Raw genomic sequence first — 22,767 nt, 5'->3', positions numbered from 1 at the left:
GACATCAGCGGCCACCTTTGAACTCGTAACTATGTAACTGACTGTAAATGAACGTAAAGATGCAGACAAGACCAGGAGGCATTCATTGCAGTGAAATGTGGATGGCTATAATTATACTCCAGTACATTAGGCAAACTTTGTAGAGAAATACAGTTTTAACATAAACTGTATTTCATATACGGTTTATGTTAAAACTGTCCAATATCCAGTGACTGAGTGATTATAAAGATGGTTTTCCAACAACAGCCTTGTTGCTTTGCTGGTTAGCCACATAGAGCTGAGATGGTTATTGCCTGGTTAAAGTTGTAATCTTTAATAGTTTAGTTTTATCCTTAATGAAGCCCACCTGAAATGAATTTAAAAAGATGTGATGATATATAGATGGCTGCTACGATCATCCAGGAGGTACTAAATTGCATTCGATTTACGTTAGAGCTTGATATCTTTGCAGAAAACCTGTGATTCTTTAGTTGAATGTAATCCCCGGGAAATCCACAGTTTGCCTTTTTTAGTCAAGTGTAAAAAGTATATTAAAAAAAACAAACAATTGTTGTAGAAAATTACGCCTTTTGGAAAAGTACAGTATATATTCTGACTTATCCTTTGTAGAACCTAATAGCACTCAAAGCTGAGTGCCTCAGACATGGCTGTAATTATTTGCTTAAAAGGATAATAGTACATTTGTTGAATTTCTTTCAAAAATATGTGAAAGAATCTGATTTTTTTGCCATGCCAGCTGGGTGTTGGTACAGTAGGTGTATGAATCACTACCTAGACCTAGTTGACTTATTCAAGCCTCTTTGTCCACTGACTAATAAATGAAGGACTAACAAGGACCTGGCAGTGGTTAGTGAGTAATGACTGATCTGTACAGGTGTGTAAGGAAACCTCAAATCAGGCAGGATATGAGTGATACAGGGAGTGGCGTTTTATACACCAACCTCTTAGACTGTAAACCTCTGGCACTGACCGTCTCTCTCTGCTGTTGGTTAATGCAGCCCCCAGCTGGATGCGGATGATGGCACAGATTAGGCAGTGCGACACCCATTCGACATGTGGTAATGCATTGCCACGAGGGTAGACAACTCATAATTACAATTAAAATTATGTGATTTCTCATGGATTAAATGTTTTATTTTGAAAGAATGTCTCGCAGAAAACGAGTGTGAGAAGAGTTGTGTAACATTTGTTTATAAAATGGATGAAAATCATTTTAAAAGGTGTCAGCACATCTCACTGTGTAATATCTGCCATCACTCTCCACGAGAGGAATGTCCTCTGCTCACAAATAATTTCCTGCTACCGTCACCTCTTCCAAACTTCTAGCCTGGCTCAGGCATAAAAACAAGTCCCAGAGGAAAAGGAGATGCACTAGCGCGGTTTTAAAGCTTTCAAAGCAGTTGCTATTGCCACGAGTGTACTGTAGTGTCAGTGTGACTCATAGCCTGAGCCCGGACCCTTGGCATTCCTGCAGTGGAGCTCGGCTCCTCCGTCTTGTCTGTCAGTAAATGTCACAGAGCATCTGGCTAAAAGCCTTCTGTCAGCAAGCTGAAGATGGCTCTTTGTCTGTTTACTGAAGGGACGGACATTGTCTGCCTTTCCCAGAAAAAAACCCCAGGGCACAGACTTTGACTTTCTGTCTGTTTTTAGGAAGACAGATGGTGATTTAGAAACAGAATATAATCTTTTCTCTGTCTGTTTATTACTCTCAGATTCTTCCTGTTGTTTGAGAATATTCCTTCCCATGCTGAGCTGAATAATTAGCAGGGATTTATTTATTTTTGTATTTTTACACAGGCTGTGATTTATTCACACTTACACTGCTACTACCATTCGACGCACTTTAGTGTTTAGAGTTTGTACAAGGGCACAAAATTATCAAGTAAATCTCAGGTTGTTTTAAGTGGATTAGCAGGCTTCCACACTGTTAAACCTTGTTGCAGCAGCACTGTTAGACAGTGTTTGCAAGTCTTTGTGTAGAGAGAGTTTTGTAAAATACCAAGCTACCACCTAATGCCTCTGAGTCATCGGACTTGCCTTGTCAGGTTTTTATTGTTTGGTGCTACAGAAGTTTTCTGTCTCTAATAACTGAGGTTTAGTGCCACAGACTATTTACACAAGACCAGTTCATGTTCACGTAACTGAATATCTCTGTATATCTCTAAACTAGTTCACATCTTAGGCATGCGTATGAACCTATGCACATGCATGCTCAGCTTTACTTTTGTGTCTAGCCAACAGAGGGAACGCCCTGCCCCTCCTTTACTCCAACGGGGGAGGTTAACTATAACCATATCAGTTATCCAACAAAAGGGAAAGAGAGGTGCTCCGCCTCTTAGTCTTCTGACATGCGGGCAATCGGTGCACCAAAACAGTATAGACATGTGCGCCTCTGTGGACCTATATGATCATGATCAGCAGGCTGATGAAGATAGAAAATGATTAGCATCGTGTCTGCACACGAGCAGAGTTCAGCTCTGGCACATGTTGCTTAACTGTGTTGCAGTAATGTTTCTGCTCACATAGAGCCAAGATGATGCAGTCTCCATTATTTCCAAACACAGGTTTTCCACTTTGCCTCAGTCCATTTTAAATGATGGCTTGCTAAGAGAATTGTCTATTTTTAATCCTGTAACACCTGAAGGGGAGCTCAGGTTTGGTTTTTGGTCTTGTGTCAGGAATTTGAATATATACTCTGATAAATGACTTTAGGTCTAACGGGATTTTTTCCGTTATGTTCCCTGATTGAAAGCTGGGTGGGATGTTTTCTTTTGAATTAAATAAAAACATTAAATATAAGAATAAAAGTAATTGGGTTGTGTGTATGTGATGATGGGATTTTGCTCTGCTCTGTAAGCTAAAGTGTGAAACAAGACACAGTAAGCACGTTCTTTGGTCTTTTCATGTCCAGTCAGGTTCTTACTTGTCAGTGTTCTTCATAGAACTTCAGCAGACACGAGTTCCTCCATCTGCACATACATGCACACTTGCAGCATCTACTCACCGAAGTACTGACAGCTCTAAATGACTGTGTCTGTGTGATTAAGAGTTAGTGACACAGAAGAATGCCTGGCCTGCAGTCAGAGAGAGCAGAGGGAGACAAGTCGAGCAAAACAAAGGAGACGAAAGGAGTCTGCCTTCTCTATACAAGCCCCAACAGCAGCCACTCCCTGCCTGGGACATGCTCTCTTCATACCACACTGCCCTGTAAAACTTACTGGCACACACTTAGGAGTAAGATGAACACAAGGGTGCTCAGGAATTCTCCAGTAATACTTTGACGCACATTAATCGAGTTTCTTCTCCAATTCATGTCCGTATTCCACCACCACCTCTCCAATTTCTCATTTGGTGGATGTACTTCTACATTTTAGCCGTCTAACGTAGCTAATCCTGCATGTAAAGACACGCAGGGAAAAGCCACAGAGGTGAAAGCACATTAGGCTTATGTTTATTTTTCTTTCCTTCCAGCTCTGTTTTCAGAAAAGGTGAGAAACATGTCACCTGACGAGATCAAGATCCCCTCCGAACCCCCCGGACGCTGCTCCAGCCATCTACAGGTACCCAACACCACTGTTAAACGTTCTCCTAACCACATACATTTCACTTGCAGCACACGCTTTAATGCTGTTGTATCATGCAAGCAGCTTGAGTAACACCACTTAGGCCACAGTTATGCCTGCTAATCAGATGGGGGGGTGGTTAAAGCTGGGGTTTGGGGTTTTATAAGGGCTTGATTGAATAATCTGGGGTTTTGTGGACTTGTTTATGTGCTGGATAACTACTTTCCAGGTAGTAAATTCATCCTCCTAAAAGAACTTGTCATTAGCTTAAAAAAGAAGAAATTGGTTCCATGGGGGGAGAAAACAGTCTGCGCTCACAGCCTTGGCATAAGATCAGATTTAGAAACCAAGACTTGAAACGCTAAAGGTTCGAAGCTGCCTCATCCACACACGAAACATATGGGATATTTATGCACTGAAAATAACCTCCTGTTGACGCCAAGCGACTCATTTAGCTTTCACTTGTTCCCTCTCGGGTTAGAAATACATTCTGGTGGCGACATAAATCCTGAGGCGCACCCCTGTAATTAAACCGGCACACAGTGTCATCCTCAGTCTGCTCAGCATCACCGCCGCTGATTTCTTTTCGTTGCTTTGCTTTTTCGGCGCTTCCAGCTTCAGTCAGTTAGGTTTGTCTTCTGAGGAGCAAAGGCAGGTCAGGACATACAGCTGACTTAGTAAGTGAACAGCTCAGCAGTATCCCCTCTGGGCTGACACTCCCCCACCTATCAGACGAACAACTAATGATTCACCTTCACCACAACAGCCTGGATATCCCTGCCCTCTGGGCTCAGAGGAGCTGCAGCACATGTACTCTCACAGTATGGCTTAATTGGATTTCGCAAATATTCTGTTTTTCCTGTCAATTCACCAGCGCTGGAATGTAGCCACTTTGTGAACTGTTTCCAAATGCCTTTTGCAATCATACCGCGACCTTGAGATTAGAGCAGATTAGAGCGATCCACTGGCTGCCAACTCACTGAGCTCAGTCTGAAACTCGGATATCTCTGGAGAAGATTTGTGTTTTAGGAAAAGCTGACCACAATATCTGTTTTTATTTTTTATAAGTCTGCATTTGACAAAATTTTGCTGCTGGAAATTCAAGTGAAACCTTCTGAGGGAGAGGCAGGAAGTGTCCAGACTGGTCCAAATCAGAGCAGCAGAATCACTATCATGTGTTAGCCTAATAAAAAAAAAAAAAACAACAACAAAAAAAACCACTTGCAACAGCTCCAATAGTTTTATCAGTCACCAGTAGGTTTGTTGGGGCTTTACATCAGTGTAAAGTAGATATTTGACTATTGTACCTGTTATAGAGAGTGTGTCAAATTGGAAGACTTGTCAAGATGTGTTTTCTTTTGTAGTTTAAAAGTTAAAATGTGACAACATGATGTAGACAGTCTGCAGCAAGTGTCACTCACAGTTTCCTCTTGTGCATTTTTGGCTACTTCTTTAATAAAAAGAGAAATAACATCACTGCCAGTGAGTGCTTAAATGCTGACAGTCGTCAGCTATACTTGTATAGGTTATCTCATAGGATCTACATGCATCAGTGCAGAAGTATAAATGAAGCCTCTAATGTCATTTGTCCAACCAAAGTGGTACAACACCTAAGTGTTGCTCTCTAACAAATGCATAACTTGTAATTACAATTGAAGTGGGGCATACAGTTACTTTAAGGGTGCAGAGTGTCCATAGTGACAATGCTGTGAGCATGTTTGTTTTTGCATTTTCTGTGGGAGTCTATAGGGATGGACTCATCTTGGAACAAACTGCATATTTTGGTGCTGATCTATTCGCGACATGCTCGCTGCTTACCTTCAGCCATTGCCTTGTTTATTTCATTGTTTATTGACATCCTATTTGTGGTTTTACATGTGGCAGAGGGATGCTTATTGAACCTTGAAAGTAAATATAATTCATTTTAGTCCAGATATGTTTAATATTAGTGTGCTTGTTAATCTCAAGAATCCACACAAGATATTTTAATTAAGTCGGGGATTTATTGTGCACATTTAAAGAGTTTACTTGAGGAAGGTCAGAAAGTGTGTCTTCAAAAGTAATTTTTTGTAGTTGTTTACATCAAATTATCCAGCCAATAGGGATGGCTTTTTAGAAAACACTAATATTAGAAGCACAGGAATTAGTTTTGTTGCTGTTAACACAGTAACAGTGGACCTAGACATGTAGTGATGATAGAGATACCTCTATGGATGAACAAGAGCACTATCCTCTTATTTCTTCTTTTTCTATATTAAGACCTCATGCATCACTGTGGATCTGGGTACATGTGCCAGCTCTATGTGGTTTAGTTGAACGTGGATGTGAAATATTTCTCCGCAAATTCAGGAAACTCATCTACAGTAACTCCATTCCTGGTATAAACATGTTGTTTATTTCCTAAGTGACACTGCATTGTGACACAAGTGAAGTGAATTGTAACAGCGGTGTGTGTGCGTGTGTTCTCTTCCTTCACCAGTTTGTTTGTTTTGCAACAGGAGAAGATTCATAAGCTGTATGAGAGGAAGCTCCATGGAGATTTTGACACAAACGCCCATATCCAGCAAAAGAAGGAATTTAGAAACCCAAGGTATGCAGCTCAGCTGGAGAATGCACCCACACCGTCAAACGCACACATGGGCTGTCAGCTACACGTGACAGCAGATGTACTGTTTGACTCTTATGAAGCTCCTCTTTGTTTTCAGTATTTACGAGAAGCTCATTCAGTTCTGCGCCATAGATGAACTGGGAACCAACTACCCAAAAGATATGTTCGATCCTCATGCCTGGTCGGAAGACTCTTACTATGAAGCTCTCGGTAAGTCTTTTTATTTTCGCTTACTTGTTCTTTGTGATTTCATATCAGCGCTCATAATTGCTTTTAATCCTCCAGCCAAAGCTCAGAAGGTGGAGATGGACAAACTGGAGAAAGCCAAGAAGGAACGGACCAAGGTGAGCCTAACGACAAAGAAGAGTGGATTACTCTGTCAGTCTGCATCAGGGGCAAGTCTCCACCAGCTGTACTTCATTTCTACTTTACCTCCGTCTGACACACAGAAATCAATGTTGCCAAGTTGAGCTCTCGTAACAGCAGCTCGGGCCCAGCCCAGGGCAGATGTACTTGTCGGCTTCACCCATTCTGGGTTGCTACATAAAAACCAACTGCTCCCCCCACCCCCCCCAGTATGTCTTTCTTTGCTATGGATTCTTTTGACTTTATGCTGGGCATCATTTCAGACAGCTAAATGTTGGGGGTGATGGGAGTTTCCAAGGACAATGTTGTTTAAAAACATAGTGATACCTGCTGCCATCAGCAGCATCATTCCTGCTGTTGCACTGAGCTGGACTTGAATGAACATGTAGAGCACAGCAGCTATTCTGCCTGATGTGAAATGAACCCACTGTTATGTAGCTACAGTATTCAAGCTAAGAGACATCAGAGCTGTTCACAGTATTTGTAGTTGTGCAAAATGCTTCGCTTACATATTATTGTAACCTCTGCTGTAGATTCTTAAGTTGAGCTTTTCAGTGACTGCGGTCAAGTTGTTTTTTTAAACAATAATAAATCAAACAATTTAAACCAGTGTTTTAATATATGTGTGTGTGTGTTGTTGTTTTTTTCCAGATTGAGTTTGTCACGGGGACTAAGAAGGGCACCAACCCCTCCAGCACAGCAGCCTCCACCACCAGCAACACCACAACTACATCCACAGGTAAAGCACTGCAACATCTGCTAGCTTCAGCTTGCTCCAGTAGTAGTGTGATCAGATTGGACCTCAGGTGTACACGAACAAATGAGGCTATTGGGTTAGTGAGGTACAGTCCAAAAATCTTAAGCCATTTCTTATTTGTTTCTATTTTGCTTCCAAGAAGCCGGCTCTTCTTTTTCTTTGTGCTTTTTCAGGCTTTTTTTGTTTGGTAAGCCATTGTTACAGATAACAGACACAGTAGCAAATAAACAATTTTAAAATTAATATAATTTTTAAACGCTTTGTTGCTAGCAGGCGGTCACAAAAATGAGATGAACGATGCATCCTGCCAATCGGTTAATCCAGAAAACACAGACCTGCTCTTACTGACTCCTCCCCTGTGTTTACTATGTCACAGATGCCCAGAAGAGGAAAAGTAAGTGGGACTCTGCACTCCCTGTGACCCTGGCCCAGCCCACCCTCATCACAACCACAGCCACGCTGCCCGCCGTCGTCTCTGTGACAACAACAGCAAGCGGTACCAAGACCACCGTCATCTCCGCAGTGGGTACCATCTTAAAGAAAGCAAAGCAGTGAGGATGATGAACGGGCTGCAGCGTGACCGACGGCCTGTATTGTGCTGCAGCCGTTATATGTGTGAAAAGTGATGGACACATTTTCAGAACCAGCCCACAAATTCTTTCTGCTCCTCGTGGACTCACAAAGACTAAAAACTGCCTTCTATCTCTGGGATTGTATCTGCATTATGGCATCACAAAGCCAAACTGAGCACGGGGACAATACTCCTCTGTAAATCTGATGCATGCAGATCTTTCTAAACAAGCGACTATGTCATTGTGCTTTTTTCTTTTTCTTTATTTGATGGCAACATTTGTTTATTTAAGACAGGAAATTGTTGAAACTGTAAAAGGGTCCCTCACAGAACAGATGTAGTTGAAATGTCTGAAGTTTATTTTTCTATTCATAGTTGTGGTACAGTATTTTCATGCCTGCTGTAGCACTGGATTGTAATCGTTCTTCTGTGGCACAGTGAATGACTCTGAGCTGAGATGTTTGTTTTTGGTTTTTTTTACTCTTGTACGTATGTATTGATAAGAAGGTGAATAAATGGATGAGATGTTGCCTTTTCACTTGGTTTCTCGTCATTTGCACAAACTGTGATCACTCAGTCCTCTGTCATTTCACATATGGCTGCTTCTAGGAGAGCGTTACGTCTTTGTGCTTTGAAAGGACGCTCCGTGGTTATCCAGGAACAAGCTCTTATTGACTGCACGCATTGGCTTGAATCTGGACTGAAGACTCTCTCTGGCTTTCGTGCAGATGCCGCCAACACATTCAAACAGTTTCTATCTTTCAGGGCGAAGCATCTGCGTTCCAGGTGAGGTTATGCTCACTCTAACCTCACACTCCTCATCTGACTTCTCTGGAAAGGGGAGTGTCAAGACATTTATGTGATTATGAGGTACTGTAGTGGGTTAAAGTTGGCAAGAATCAGCAGGCTCTGAGCTGCCTTGAATTTTAAAGCAGCAGCACGTCCCATTGAGTTATTTTTAAAAGCTGCACATAGTTTTTCATAACCTTTCATACTTGGAAGGTGGGTGCAGTCCTTTAACTTGCCTAACTAAATATCTGAAATATGCAAAAGTAAATGTCTTCCTTGTTTTCCAGTTGTTTATCAGAACCTCACCCTGCGTTCCCAGTCATGATGTTGTCGTGTAATCGTCCACGATGGCCTGCAATTAGACTGATGTAAATATACCGTGCACAGCTTTGCGATTAACTTTATACTTTGTCCTCAATCACAAGCTGACTTCCTAAATTGGCTCTCACTCATTAAACCTTTGGTATTAGAGGCTGGAGAAGACTCTGCATTCTGAATCTGAGCTGTCGGTGCGACTCCTGAGGGAGGTTTAAAGTGCAGATTATGGTTTAGCACTGACTCATTTATGACATTCAGTTGAATCATACCCACATTTGGCCACAAGCCTCTATAGAAGTCATGCATTTGGTAGAGTTGCATGTTCGTGTTCTTATTGCATCTCAACATGTTTTTGCAGAGCCTGGAATGCAAATGAATGGCTGAAGACTGCTGGTGGCACAACTGTGATTTCTCCAAGCTTCAGTGATTTAGGATAGAGGAAATACAATTAGAGTCAGACTGGAGCTGATTGGATAGTTGTTTTATCACGTTTGGCTGATGTTATCTGACTTGAAAGCTTATAACTTGAGCCCTGTGCTTTGGCGGGGCCTGCCCTGTAGTGCTCTGTTTGTCCCATAGTCATGCCTTTCAGGTTCCTGGGAGCACCTGGCAAGTCCTCCCTGAGCATTTAATAGCTGGAAGTTGCAGTCTTAGATCTCTCCATTGACTCAGCGTTATGCTATTTGCTTCATGGGCTTTACTTCAGCTTTTACAGTTTACACCACCATACTCTTGATACATTTAAGATTCAAACAGTCATCCAACTGCTAAAACCCTGATAACACTGGTAGAATTTGGACAGTGAAAAGTTAAAGGCCCCTTTTTCCTGAAAACTGTCACATTAATTCAGCCATCTAGAAGTTAAAATATACATATGAAAATGGGCATGTATATACAGTAGCAGTATATGTGTTTTTTTGTTTAGGTGTTTTTATAAACCTTCATACACAATTAAAACCTTAGTAAGGTTGATTATTCATTTCTATTTTGTTTTTTCTTTTTAAACCTTTTCCCCTTGGGTTATAATTCAAAAGCAACAAGAGAGGGCCTACACTTTGGAGGTGAGCCCGCCAGACACACCCAATGTACAGCTTGTGCTGAGCAGGTTACAACTTTACCCCATTTATCCACTGTCATCACGATATGACTCAAAAATGTGTACACAAAAACCCTTATGTTAATACATTTTAAAACTTGTGTTAATGTAGCTAAACCTGATAAAAAAATTAAAAAATACCCTGAGCCACTATTTAATAAAACTCCATTTCCCCCCCTAACCCTAATTAACAGCTAGCTACAAAGGAGTACACGGCTACATTAAGAAAAAAATATCTACCATTTTGGCAATAAAGTAAAAAAGTATTAATATTATTTTGAGAAAAAAAAAGTCAAAATGTGAACATTAGTTTATTTTCTTAGTGTGGTCCTAATACTCTCTAATACTAGCTAAACCTAATTAAAACAAGTGTTATTTTTCTGTTAGCATATAGCATTTTACCCCTAAAATGACAGAGTAGCTGTGTTTTTATTGAGGTAATTATTCACATAGTCTGCGTCACTACATGTCAACCTCATTAACACAGCTTTCTATTACAATGTAAAGGGTAGTTATTTGTGCTTTTATAGAGATATTTGACATGAGGAAATTTTTGTTGCTACACTTCAACGCACAGTTTTACCAAAGTTATTAATTGGTAGCATGATTGTTTTGTAGCATACATGGTTGCAAAGCTGTGTGTGAAATGTGTGCGTAGTAGCAGATTTATTAGTGGGAAGAAGAAGAACGGGGGAGACGCCATTATAAGTGGTGAATGAACTCAGTGATCCAACAAGCGCAGTTTTTGTCATGTAAATTGGCCAGTGACTCAGACTGAAACGTGGAGAGGGGAGCTGGGAAATGGGGACATTCTTGTTGGGCTTCTTGTCTGAATCCAAAACTTTACCCCTTTCTTTCCAGCTGCCTGCGGTAGGGAGAAAACCAGCTCCATCTATTCTGCAGATGAGTCCAATTCACGACAGGAGCATCGTGTAAACAGTAAGTAATGTCTAAACTCATAATCAGCATGTCTGCATATGCAGGAACCAGCAGTGTATTTGTGGTCCTTGAACGGTTTATTATCAATTTTACCTTTAGTTCCCACTGAGGGTGAATCATGGTAACTGACTGGTATATGTATAACCATGTATGTACATGTATAATTAGCACAAAGCTTCTTTCACATGATCCCTTGCTTGATTGTACAAACGATACAGCATGTGTGCCACACCTTCCCCTTAACTCGTTCAACATCTGAAAGGGCTGTTTAGATTGGCATCTCTCCTTCAGCATTAGCCAAAATACAAAAAGTGTTGAATAAGAAGAGTTGTTTCTAACAAGTTTTGTTCCCCTGGAGAGTCAGCCATTGTCTCAAACCAGATCTGGTTGCTAGGAGTGTATGTCCCCATTCAGGCTGCTCATGTTGTGAAAGGGAAAAGAGATGTTTTCACATTTAAGTTTGAGTCCTTAAATCCCAGATCTGGTCCACGCGTTGGATAAGATGTGATGCGGAGACAGTAAGTGATTGTGAATAACCTTTAACACCCCATGTGTGGTCTGCTGGATAGCAGAGGAAAAGCCTTTCCAGATAAATACACATAAAATTGCTCAATCGGACTCTGCCCCTTACTGGAATTTCTGCTACTTCCTTTTGCAAACTTCATGCAATGCAAGAAATTTATTAAAGAGCAAAAACTTAGACTGAAGCAAAGATTAAAGGGTTAGTTACAGTAAAAGGGCAGAGCGGGGGTTTACTGAGAACGTTTAACAACAAAACAGTCCAATGATTAATGAGAATCCTGACATCTAAACAAAAAAGCCTGAGGGGCATGGGTTTTGAAGGAATGTAGGCAAGTAAAAGATAATAGTTGAAGTGTTTTAAAGTCCAAAACAGACATCTAATATGTGGGTTCTCATAGAACTCAACCGGAACACAAGCGAGCACACAGCAGCACAAGTGCTTTCCTGTGAAGATCACTCAACACTGCAGCAATATAGTGTTAAAATGGAAATGATTCTCACTCATAGGCAGGGCTGGATAAACATCACAAGGCCTGGTGGCAGGCGAATTGCTTTTGGGCCGCCCCCTACGCTATAGAACCCGAGTGACTTTGAACGTGGCATAGCTGTTAGGTCAAAAAATGCCTTGTTGATCCCGGAGGTCAGTGGAGACATCTTGAAGTTGATATGAAAGTGAGAGTAACCAAAGGAACCAGCCAGATGGCCCCGCCCCTCCCTGAGCCTGGTTCTGCCAGATGTTTCTTCCTGTTAAAAGGGAGTTTTTCCTTCCCACTGTCGCCAAAGTGCTTGCTCATAGGGGGTCATATGATTGCTGGGTTTTTCTCTGTGTGTATTATTGTAGGCTCTACCTTACAATATAAAGAGCATTGAGGTGGCTGTTATTGTGATTTGGCGCTGTATAAATAAAATTGAATTTTGAACTCATCTCAAACTGGTTTCTGCAACATGAGAATGAGTTGTGTGCTTGGATGGCCTTCACAGCCATCAAGTCAAAAGAAACACAATTTCAATTTGGGACTTTGGCCAACTGGTCCTGATGTTGCTAACCCAACCAATAATAAATATTAGGGGTGCAACGATACACAAAATTCACGGTTCGGTTCGATACTTTGGTGTCACGATTCGATATTTTTTCGATACAAAAAATGTTCATGCCTTTTTAATTAGTCATTTATTAAAATTATAAATATATATTTTAACTCAAAAGTACAGTTTTTAAATTTAATGTTGCTGAAACAACAAAATAATAAAAATAAATCTATCTGATCGAGAAATCACTCATCTTTGGAAAAGAGAGTTTATTACAGAGAAATGGCTCTTTCCAAAATAAAAGCTATACTATACGCTTCTTCTGGGCTATATTCTCAGCAGCATATTAAACATATCAGGTCCCCATAAGGAGAATCATGTGCTAACGGCTGTCTAAATGACTCGGGTAAAGTTTGTAGCATTGTTGTTTTTGTCTGCTTCCACTTGTCTTTGCACTAGGATGATGTCGGAGTAAATGTGCAGTCATATTCATTGTGTTCCCACTAGTGCTGTCAGCGTTAATCTTGTTAAAATGACGTTAACATCATAACGCGGCAAATCTCCGTTAACAAGTTACCGCGGATCGCCCCGTGCGTGGGGCTGGACGGCGCCAACACCTTAACAAGCTAACTGCGCTAACGCACTAGTTCCCATCAATTGAGCATTGCGTGGCACATCCAACACACTGTTTTACTTTTGTCCATGACGCGCTTACCATCAGGGTCATGCTTCACATGAAAAACAAGATAGTTCCAAAGGCCAGATCTGAATGAGGGTGGGGGAGGTTCAATTTCGGGTAGCGTTGAGGCAGTTGCCATGTTGCAACGAGCTTAGCTTCTGTCTTGCTAGCTTGTGCTGCGCTCAGTGGATCTGCACTCGACAGTGCAGCCTAGGCGGAGTAGTCGAACGCAGATCCACTGAGCGCTCAACACAGACAGCATCGTCAGAAGAAAAGTTGATAAAATAAATACATTTTTTTGTTTTGTTCGATACATATGCGTACCGAACCGAAAGCACTGTATCGAACGGTTCAATATCGATACGAGTATTGTTGCACCCCTAATAAATATATGCTTCTTTTACTGACCATTGTCGTGCTGGGCAAATGTCACTGCAGGAGTCCTGAGCTGCAAAATCCAAACATGAAAAAAATTAATAAAATTCAAAAGCGTGACCCCCTAAAAGAGAAAAGAAAAAAGAAAACAGATCAAACTGAAAATGTTCCCTTTTTAAAAAAAATGTTTTGTTTCTCACTTTAGAACCTCCATACATGAGTTTGAACAAAATGCGATGTCGTGCAGAGTTGGAACACGGAGCTCTTACGAGCTGCCCCATCAGGCATTAATATACTTCTTCTTGCTGTTCGGTTGGAAAGATGTTCCAACAAATTGTGAGAATGACACTTGAATATATTTAAACATTGAAACTGTGAAATTTTCTTTACCTTCAGTTTAAAATGTACCTACACCAAAAAAAGGAAACACAGTGAGGACTGTGAAGTGTGGCAATCAGTACATTAATATGAAATACTGGAAGATGTAAGTACAAGAAGAAAATGTGCCCTGCAAGTATGAGTACACGGTTGTGTAAACACAAATCACAGAACTGTTTCCCGTAGCCTGCAGGCAGAGCTGCTCTGTGTGCCACTCCCAAGAGCATGGGAGAAGGCTGCTGAAGGAGGGGACTGACTGCAGAGTGTCAAGCCCACACAGGTGAACTCCCGCTTGGGTGGAATGCAACGGGTGGGAGGGGGGGCTGACGCACAGAGGTGTGGACCTTTTAACTTAACAGGGTGGGGAAGATTGAGGCGGCGGAAGGGAGTTAACTCTATCTGTTAGAACTACTCACCTGGATAGGAAAGTGTGTGTGTGTGTGTGTGTGTGTGTGTGTGTGTGTGTGTGTGTGTGTGTGTGTGTGTGTGAGCATGCAGGAGCAAAAGGAGGGATCAAGTCACAGCCCTCGCAGTATATTCAGTCAGCTGCTCTCACTGAGTCTCATATCTCTCCCACATACACTCTGAGACACACACACACTCACTCTTACTTGAGTGAGCGCAGTTTGAGGGCAAATAAGTCAATATTTGACTAGAGCGGACTGTACAGGAACAAAGAAACAGAAGAAAGTAGAAGCTGGAAGTGCGTCCGTTTCTGTTTGTAAGGGGAACTGTCAACTTGGTCACAAGGATTTGAAGTTTTTGGTTTTTTTTTTCCTTTTTCTGCTAACAGGTGGATACAAAAACTCTTCACCAAACTCCTGGGTCAAACAAAGCAGAGAAAAAAAACAGGGAAATAGTTTTCTTATTTATTGCTGCACCTTTGGACCTGGACTGGGCGAGAACACAGTAACAGGTTTGTTTGATCAGTAATCTCTTTGTGTGCAGTTGTAAATTTCCTGATGGCTCCATTGTTTTCAGCGTCCTCTTTAAACGATAATCGCAGAGCTTCGAGAAATCGGCTGGCTACTCTACCTGTTGGTGTTTGCATGACTTTTGAGCAAAGTGTCAGGCTGTGAAACGTGCGTTATATAACTTTATATCAGGCCACATGGTTTTAGAATTGCATGCAAGACCGATGACTGAGGTTTGAACAAAGCTGCTTTAAGTTTACTTGTTATTTTCTTTTTTCTTTGTGTGTGTTTGTGAATTTGGCTTCTCGTTCTGCATGATTGCTCACATCAAAACCCAGACTGCAGTGTAGCACAGGTGAAGTGGATCAGCTATGGGGAGAGTAATCCTTCTTCTTTTGCTGCCTGTTGTGTTGCTGCTTGTGTTGTGCTGTTTGTGGTTTTAAGGGAGGAATTTGCAGATAGCAGGGCGGGTTTCAGGTGTCATCCTTCAAACATGTTACAAAAGATCCTCCTGCCCTTTCACTGATGATGTCAAGACGAGGTTGGACCCGCACCCAGCGGTGGTATGTTCACCTGGCGGGCATGTTGTTGTCTGTGCAGAAACAAGCCCAGCTTAATGCCCCGCAGACTCCTTCTGAGCAAAGAAAAAAACAAAAAACAGCACGAATGACTCTGCTCTGTTTTCTGTCCCCTCAAAGCTGTAATTTGTGTCAGTGTCAGTGTCATAAATGCCTGCGTGCCTTTGATTTCGCCTGAGCGGGAGCAAAATGCAAAGTTGCACTTTTTTTTAGCTCATATTCGACGACTCATGATTACGTTTGGGGATAAGAGCTGGTTTGTTCTGTGTTTCAGGCCCAGCTCTTTATTGCTCACGCACACACCTGCAGCCAGCTCAAGTTCACACCGAGTTGCCAGGTTGGCTTTCCCATGTGTTTTTCAGGCTGTGTTTTTAACTCGCACAGGTCATTCTCTCGCCCGAAGGAGAAATTCCTTTTCAGGGTTGTAAATCTTCGTGGCGCGAATCACCTTCTTTTCTTCCTTTTTTTTCTGCGTGTGAACTCAAATCGCATATGCCCACTGCAGCAATTACAGAGACATTTCATGCCACACAGCGCCCTTTGTTCAGTGCCATGTTCGGTGGAGTGTTTTTTGCAGCTTCCATCCAAGATTCCAGAATGAAATTATAAAGTGGTTTTGTTGTGAAGAGTCTGCACAGCGTGCTGCTGCGAATATTTCCAGGTCCCACCTTGCATCCGCCCTTTCATGTCAGGATTCGATCCATCACTCTGCTGCAAAGATAACGTTTGCTGGGAACCTTTTTTTCTTTATTGATCTGTATCTGAGATTTCCACCTACACCGTTACAGTGGAGATGTACGGTCCCCAGTATTGGCCACGATCGACCTCAGAAGCAGCTTTTTCTTCTGCTGAAGTTTCTTCTAGAGAAGTCAGTTAACAGTTTGAATTAGAGATGACGATTTATTTATTGTATTTGGCTGTACTAACATATTCTCTCTTTGCTAACACTCCTAAAAAGTGTCCAGTGTTTTAAAGAATAGAAATCAGTGAATGTATTTTAATAGGGTCTAGTGTTTGTCTTTGGAAGCTGCTGTTTTCCCAAACTGAAGTGAAGGTAAGGGGAGCGTCTGGGCCTGGTCTCTCTGTCTGGCCCCGAGAGTGCAGGTGGTTCAAATTACACCAGAGGAAAGTAGATTCTCTAACCTTCTTTTTTTCTTTTCTTTCCCTAAAAGTGGATTTGAGAATTCTTCTACATTTGATTTTTTTCAAATTTGTTCTGTTTCTCTTGCAGGAAGGAGATGGGGAGATGGACGTTACATCTCTCGGTAGGGATCGCGCTTGTAGCGGTCCTGTTGACCTGCTCCTATGCTGAAGGTGAGAAAGACCAGATCCATGTTACCTCAACTAGACACACATTTATTTATTTATGACAGAACCTGCGCTATCTGCAAACTGTCTTGTGCTCATTTGCAGATTTTCACCAGATTTGTACACTCATTTCATTATGTCGACTAAATTACAAATTGATTACTGAAAGCTATAACTGGCGTATTATTTATTTTTTTTTATGAATGAAGAAGTTGGATTTGACCTTAATTTTATAAAAGCTCTATTAAACCTGCTGGTTTAGACAACTTTTATGGAATACAGGACCAAAATGAGAGATTCGAAGATGTGCTTGGTGTCAGTTGAGCTGCTGTTCACAGGTTCGGTTCTCACTGCGTTTCCTCTCTGTGATTCCTTCTGAGAGCGTTTCATTTTCTTTCTGCTCCAACAGAGAACTACTGCTTTGCCTCCAGGGCCAGCTCCTGCTCAGAATGTCTGCAAGCCGGGGTCGGCTGCGCTTACTGCTCTGAAGAGGTGAGAGTAAAAAACTGCAGAAATACGAAAGAGCAGAAAGACGATTCATTCTCAATGTTCTCATTCTTAGCATTTTGAATTTCAGGTGACACTGTTGCCTTATGTGAAGTAGTGAAGTTTATCTATTAGGTTGTAGTCAACAACTACATAAACAATGACATTTTAATGACAGAAAAATTCCTGTTTTTCAACTATACACTAAAGAAGTGTCTGGTTTGTTTTTTTTTCTTGAAGTAAATTCACAGAACAAAGGATATTTTCTGTGAATTAATGAAAACTTTATGTTTTATAATTACAGGACAGTTTGGGCAATGAACTGCAAAAACCTTTTCTGTGATTTTATACATTTATCATGTAGTTTCACTGGTCCGACCCACTTAAGTCTGTTGTGTATGTTCTGTATAATGAGTGTCACGTCCCTGGTCTATAGACTGAATGTATTCCCTTTCCAATCATCTTACCTAAGTGGTCAAATGAAGATTCTGCAGGAAAGCAGTCTTCACAAATCAATCTTCCTTCTCACTCAGACCTATAATGGCCCTCGCTGTGACCTGCATAAGAACATAATTGTCCATGGCTGCCAGGCTGCAAGCATCATTACAGTTAAAAGCAGCCAGGAGATACTAAAGGTAAGTCCTGATCACTCTTCCACCAGTTTGGCCTCAGATTAATTGTTTTCAGTCAAAAGAATTTCTAGATTTCAACTTTCACATGTTCTTCTTCTTCTATCTCTCCTTCTGCGCAGAAAGAATCAATCAACGTCAATCTTGAGAAGTCTCAGGTGTCACCACAGAGTACCATGATGACCTTCCTGCCAGGGGAGGAGAAAAACATGACGGTGCAGGTGTTTGCCCCAGAGAAAGGCCCTCTGGATCTTTATATTCTTATGGACTTTTCAAATTCCATGGAGGACGATTTGGACAACTTGAAAAAAATGGGGAAGCAGTTGGGTGAGCATCCTTGCAAAGGCGATGTGTCCTGATGAGTGTCGATGTTATACTGACTGGGAATGTATTTCCTGTAGCTTTGCTGGTGGGGAAGCTGTCGAGTGACTACACTATTGGATTTGGAGAGTTTGTGGACAAAGTGATAGAGCCCCAGACTGACATGAGGCCCATCAAGTAAGAAAAAATGAAGAAAGTTGAGCACAGTCTGTACGTGCATTAACATAGTCAAAACATAATTTCCTCTTTGTCTTTTTTCCATCCTCTTTGTCAGACTTAAACAGCCATGGCCCAACAGCGACCCTCCGTTTGCTTTCAAAAATGTCATTAAATTGACAAGCAACGTAAGTGAATTCACCGAGAAACTTCAGAAGGAGAGAATTTCTGGCAACCTGGATGCCCCAGAGGGAGGCTTCGATGCCATATTGCAGGCTGCAGTGTGCGGGGTAAATAAAAATACTAAACCAGTGTTGCTACGCCTACATTTGTGTTAAATTCACAGGTCTAAGACTGTCACCGGGTCCGTTTTCTGCCGCTTGTCTGGGCCAGGTCGCAGGGGCAGCAGCTTAAGTAGAAAAGCCCAGTCCGTTGAACAATCACCTCCTCCAGCTCATCAACCGAAACACAGCCATTCCCAGGACAGCAGAGAGATGTAATCTCTCCACTGTGTGCTGGATCTACCCCAGGACCTACTCCTGTTCTGCCTCTCCTGGTAGGAAATGCCCAGAACACCTCAAACAGGAGGCATCTTTGTCAGATGCCCAACTAGCTCCTTTCTTCCTCAGGAAGAGGCAAAGCCACCTGTCAGAGAAAGCTAATTTCTACTGTTTGTATCCACAATTGTATTCTTCTAGTTACTTCCCAGGGCTTGTAATCACAGCTGAGGGTAGGTTCATAGACTGACAGCTTCACTTTGACTCTCTGCTCTCTTCACTACGACGGACCTGTACATCACATCACTGCAGATGTGATACAAGTTGGTCTGTCAATCCCTCTCTTTTCCCTCTCTCCTCGTTTGTGAGCAAGACCCTGAGATACTGAAACTCCTCCGCTTGGGGCAGCAACCTGGAGCGGGCACTTCACCCTCTTCCTGCTCAGAACTATAGCCTCAGACATGAAGGTGTTCATTCTCATTCCAGCTCAGCTCTCAACTGTTCCAGTGCTGGAGATCACCACCTGATGAAACTAAGAGAACCACATCACGAACAATAAAGCAGAGACAAGATCCTTAGACAACCGAAGTGGAAGCATAATGTCCGTCCTTTACAAAATTCTGAACAGCACTGGTGATAATCGTGCTCAACAAAGACTAATTAGAATACATGTTAATCGAAGTAAAGCCTGCAGCTTCATTCAGGCAGACAACTTATGCTATACTGTGTCATTCACACTAACTCTCAGTATTCTCACATATAACTATACTTTTGTGCCAGTTTATAATTTTTTGTAAACATATTTTTCCCAGCAGTTAAAAAAAGAAAATGCTCCATTCCTCTATCATAATATGAACTGAAGTGTGACGTAATGAAACGAACACTCGTTTTTCATGTACAAAAGGTTATTTAGGTCCTTCAGGCCATATTTTGAAAACCCTGGTGGTAATTTTACCAAGTAGCTTATAAACACAATAGCTCTTTCCTGTCAAATAGATGCTATTTCCATTACAGTTTAGTTTCTTCTGTTTCCAAGTGGGCAGAAAATGAGGAGTTACTGTTTGAGGAATATTTGGAAAGAAAGGCTTCTGACCAGCAAAGGTTGAACATGCACGTTTTCCCTAAATGCCCTTGTAATTTATTTACCACATATCTTTTGCGCTACATTGTATTTTGTTATTCTAGGATAAAATTGGCTGGCGACAAGGCAGCACACATCTCCTGGTCTTTTCCACGGAGTCAGCCTTCCACTATGAAGCTGATGGCGCTAATGTGCTAGCAGGCGTCTTGCCACGCAATGATGAGCAATGCCATCTCAACGAGCAGGGTTCTTACACAGAGGCTACAAAACAGGATTACCCATCAATACCAACGCTGGTCCGTCTCCTGGGAAAGAACAACATTATCCCAATCTTTGCTGTCACTGACCACTCCTACACGCACTACCAGGTTGGTGGGCTTTAGAGCTTCATATTTCACTTAAGTCATACCGAAAGTCTGTGATAAATAGATAACTCCTTTTTTATGCCATGACATTTTTTTGTATTGTGTGCAGAAACTCAAAGAGTATTTTCCCATTGCTGAGGTTGGTCTGCTGCAAGAAGACTCATCCAATATCCTTGAAGTCATGGAGACTGCCTTTACGGTAACAGCTCACGGTTGCTAGCACTTTGTACTCTGTTCAGTCAATCTCTGCATGCTGATAGGTTTTTATACTGTGTGTCTTTTCAGAATATCCGAGCTAAGATGAGCATCCGTGCAGAGGACAGGCCCAAGGCTTTCGAGGCGAAGTTCTTGAAAGAAAGTGGACAGATTGCAAAATACGGGGAATTTAATTTCCAGCCAGGAATAATTGTATGTGCCAAAAAAGATATAAACAATTATTTTACTAATAAATGTATTTGTGTAATAGATTATTATTTTTGTTGGCAACAACTGGGATTTTCAGAATTTAAATGATGTAACACCGCACTCCCTATTTTACTGTAAAAAAAACTGATCTACATAATTAAGACTCACTGCAGTTAACTGCATGATAAAGCAAACAACAAAAGAGTCATAAAATCAACGTGAGGCTATTCTATCAAACGTAATAACCATTTTACTCTGTTGCCAAATAGTAAATAATTATTTTTCACTAGTGGCATGTGGTGACTTTTACAGAAAGGCAAGCAGAGACAATGAGCCCCAGACATTTTGGCCAAAGTGGTTACAAAGAGAAAATTTGTGTTACAGTGGAAAAGGATACACTGTACAAATCATTAGGTTTTGCTTGCCCTGGCAGAAAACCACTGTTTTGTACACATTTTTGCCCTGTTAAACATCCATAGATCTATTTTCCTGCTTATCCAACTTAGCTATACATCACCAGTCTTTAACAGGAAAGCAAGAGAGAGACAACCAAACATGCTCATGTTCATGCCACAGCCAGTCACCAGTTAACCTAATAAGTAATGAATGATGAAACTGATGTAACCAGATCCAAATCAGAGTTATAAAAGGAAACCAGGCCAAAACAGTTTTTAATCAGGTTGTAAAAAATGCATTTTAATACTGTAAAGTCTGATATTTTCACATGACAGTCTGTGGGGATTGATTTACTTTTTTAGCCAACCACAGGAAGCAGGAACAGGAGGAACTACCTAAATGGATTTGGTGACATGATTTTGTGTGTGTGTGTTTGTGTGATTTCTAGGGCAAATTCGTGATGCAGCTCAAAGCTCAACGGATGATTGATGAAAACCACGTCTGCAAAATGGACCCGAATGAAAACAAGGGAGTAATGAGAGTCAAACCGACCACCTTTAGCACCGGGGTCATGGTTGATGCCACAATTTTGTGTCCAACCTGTGACTGTGAGAAGGTTAGAAGCACACAAAAAGCCTAGTTAAAGTCACATTTCTTTATGGCAGATCATCTTTAAAAGACTATCTTTAACTCTCCTCCAGTCACCCATTCGTAATGCACCTCGATGCAATGGAAAAGGAGACCTGGTGTGTGGGAAATGTCGATGCCATGGTGGCTGGTGAGACTTAATTATTCATTCTATAGAAATAATTTTTAAAAACTTACCAGGATGGCACATATGAAAATGATTTCAGACTTTTTGGTTTAATATAGTTTGCTGTCACGTCTCCTCTCCAGGGTGGGTCCTTTCTGTAATTGTTCAGGGAGTGGTTCAGCTGCAGACATCAACCAGTGCAAAGCAAAGGAAACAGATGAACCTTGTTCCGGACGCGGAGAATGTCAGGAGTGTGGAACCTGCATATGCTACAACCCGAATCAGTTTGAAGGACCCTACTGCGAGTATGACAAGACCCAGTGCCAAAGGCATGCAGGTTTCCTCTGCAATGGTACGCCAGACTGTGATGTTTTGTGACTCTTGCCACTGCAAACTAAGAATAATGGATGTAGTCACGGTGATGTCACTTGACTTTGTCATTTTGTGTATTTTACCCTAGAAATTATCGGCTTGGCGCTACTAATTAGTGCTAGGCAGCAGGCTAATAAAATACTGGAAATTCACTCATTAATGCTGAAACACAGACTTCTTGAACATTTTAGACAGCCTCAAGTGGCCACTAGGGGAACTGCAGATTTTTGACACTTTCATGTTAGCTTATTTTTTCAGTCAGAAGTCAAAGGGACATTTAGCAGATAAAGACTCAAGTAAATTGTAATTGTGTTTGTTTGCTGGGTTTGTTAGCTTTGTCACCTTGATAATATTGATAATAGCGATCTTATTTTCCAGCAGTGTTACTTCCAAAACTCTCTAAATGTACAAAAATGTTACATCTCATTCTTTCCTCTCTCATCAGACCGTGGCTCTTGCGTTAAGGGTCAGTGTGCGTGCACTGAGGGCTGGACAGGAAATGCTTGCGAGTGTCC

General features: G+C 41.5%; 2 protein-coding genes across 3 annotated transcripts in view; both read left to right on the top strand.

Annotated features, from left to right (window-relative positions):
• sap30bp (SAP30 binding protein) overlaps positions 1-8,403 on the top strand; it is a 19,357-nt gene extending 10,954 nt beyond the window's left edge. Inside the window, exons 5-10 of one of the 2 annotated variants that reach the window (XM_005721888.1) lie at positions 3,472-3,560; positions 6,062-6,153; positions 6,269-6,381; positions 6,457-6,515; positions 7,189-7,276; positions 7,671-8,403. In XM_005721888.1, coding sequence (XP_005721945.1) covers positions 3,472-3,560; positions 6,062-6,153; positions 6,269-6,381; positions 6,457-6,515; positions 7,189-7,276; positions 7,671-7,849 — 620 coding nt within the window. In that variant the 3' untranslated portion in view covers positions 7,850-8,403. Of the gene's footprint in view, positions 1-3,471; positions 3,561-6,061; positions 6,154-6,268; positions 6,382-6,456; positions 6,567-7,188; positions 7,277-7,670 lie in introns of both variants that reach the window. The other variant, XM_013912918.1, reaches the window with a different exon arrangement.
• Positions 8,404-14,504: 6,101 nt separating this feature from the next.
• Positions 14,505-22,767, top strand: part of itgb4 (integrin, beta 4) — a 25,018-nt gene continuing 16,755 nt past the window's right edge. Inside the window, exons 1-13 of the mRNA XM_013913495.1 lie at positions 14,505-14,906; positions 16,714-16,796; positions 17,200-17,282; positions 17,810-17,911; positions 18,028-18,232; positions 18,307-18,403; positions 18,501-18,672; positions 20,065-20,328; positions 20,435-20,524; positions 20,611-20,733; positions 21,575-21,742; positions 21,828-21,904; positions 22,024-22,232. Coding sequence (XP_013768949.1) covers positions 16,721-16,796; positions 17,200-17,282; positions 17,810-17,911; positions 18,028-18,232; positions 18,307-18,403; positions 18,501-18,672; positions 20,065-20,328; positions 20,435-20,524; positions 20,611-20,733; positions 21,575-21,742; positions 21,828-21,904; positions 22,024-22,232 — 1,666 coding nt within the window. The 5' untranslated portion in view covers positions 14,505-14,906; positions 16,714-16,720. The remainder of the gene's footprint in view (positions 14,907-16,713; positions 16,797-17,199; positions 17,283-17,809; positions 17,912-18,027; positions 18,233-18,306; positions 18,404-18,500; positions 18,673-20,064; positions 20,329-20,434; positions 20,525-20,610; positions 20,734-21,574; positions 21,743-21,827; positions 21,905-22,023; positions 22,233-22,767) is intronic.

Source organism: Pundamilia nyererei, unplaced genomic scaffold, assembly GCF_000239375.1.
Source record: "Pundamilia nyererei isolate P.nyererei 1_Seehausen unplaced genomic scaffold, PunNye1.0 scaffold00005, whole genome shotgun sequence".
In the NCBI taxonomy this organism is placed as follows: Eukaryota; Metazoa; Chordata; class Actinopteri; order Cichliformes; family Cichlidae; genus Pundamilia; species Pundamilia nyererei.
The sequence above is the reverse complement of the archived record's forward strand: the minus strand, read 5'-3'. Positions and strand labels throughout refer to the sequence as shown.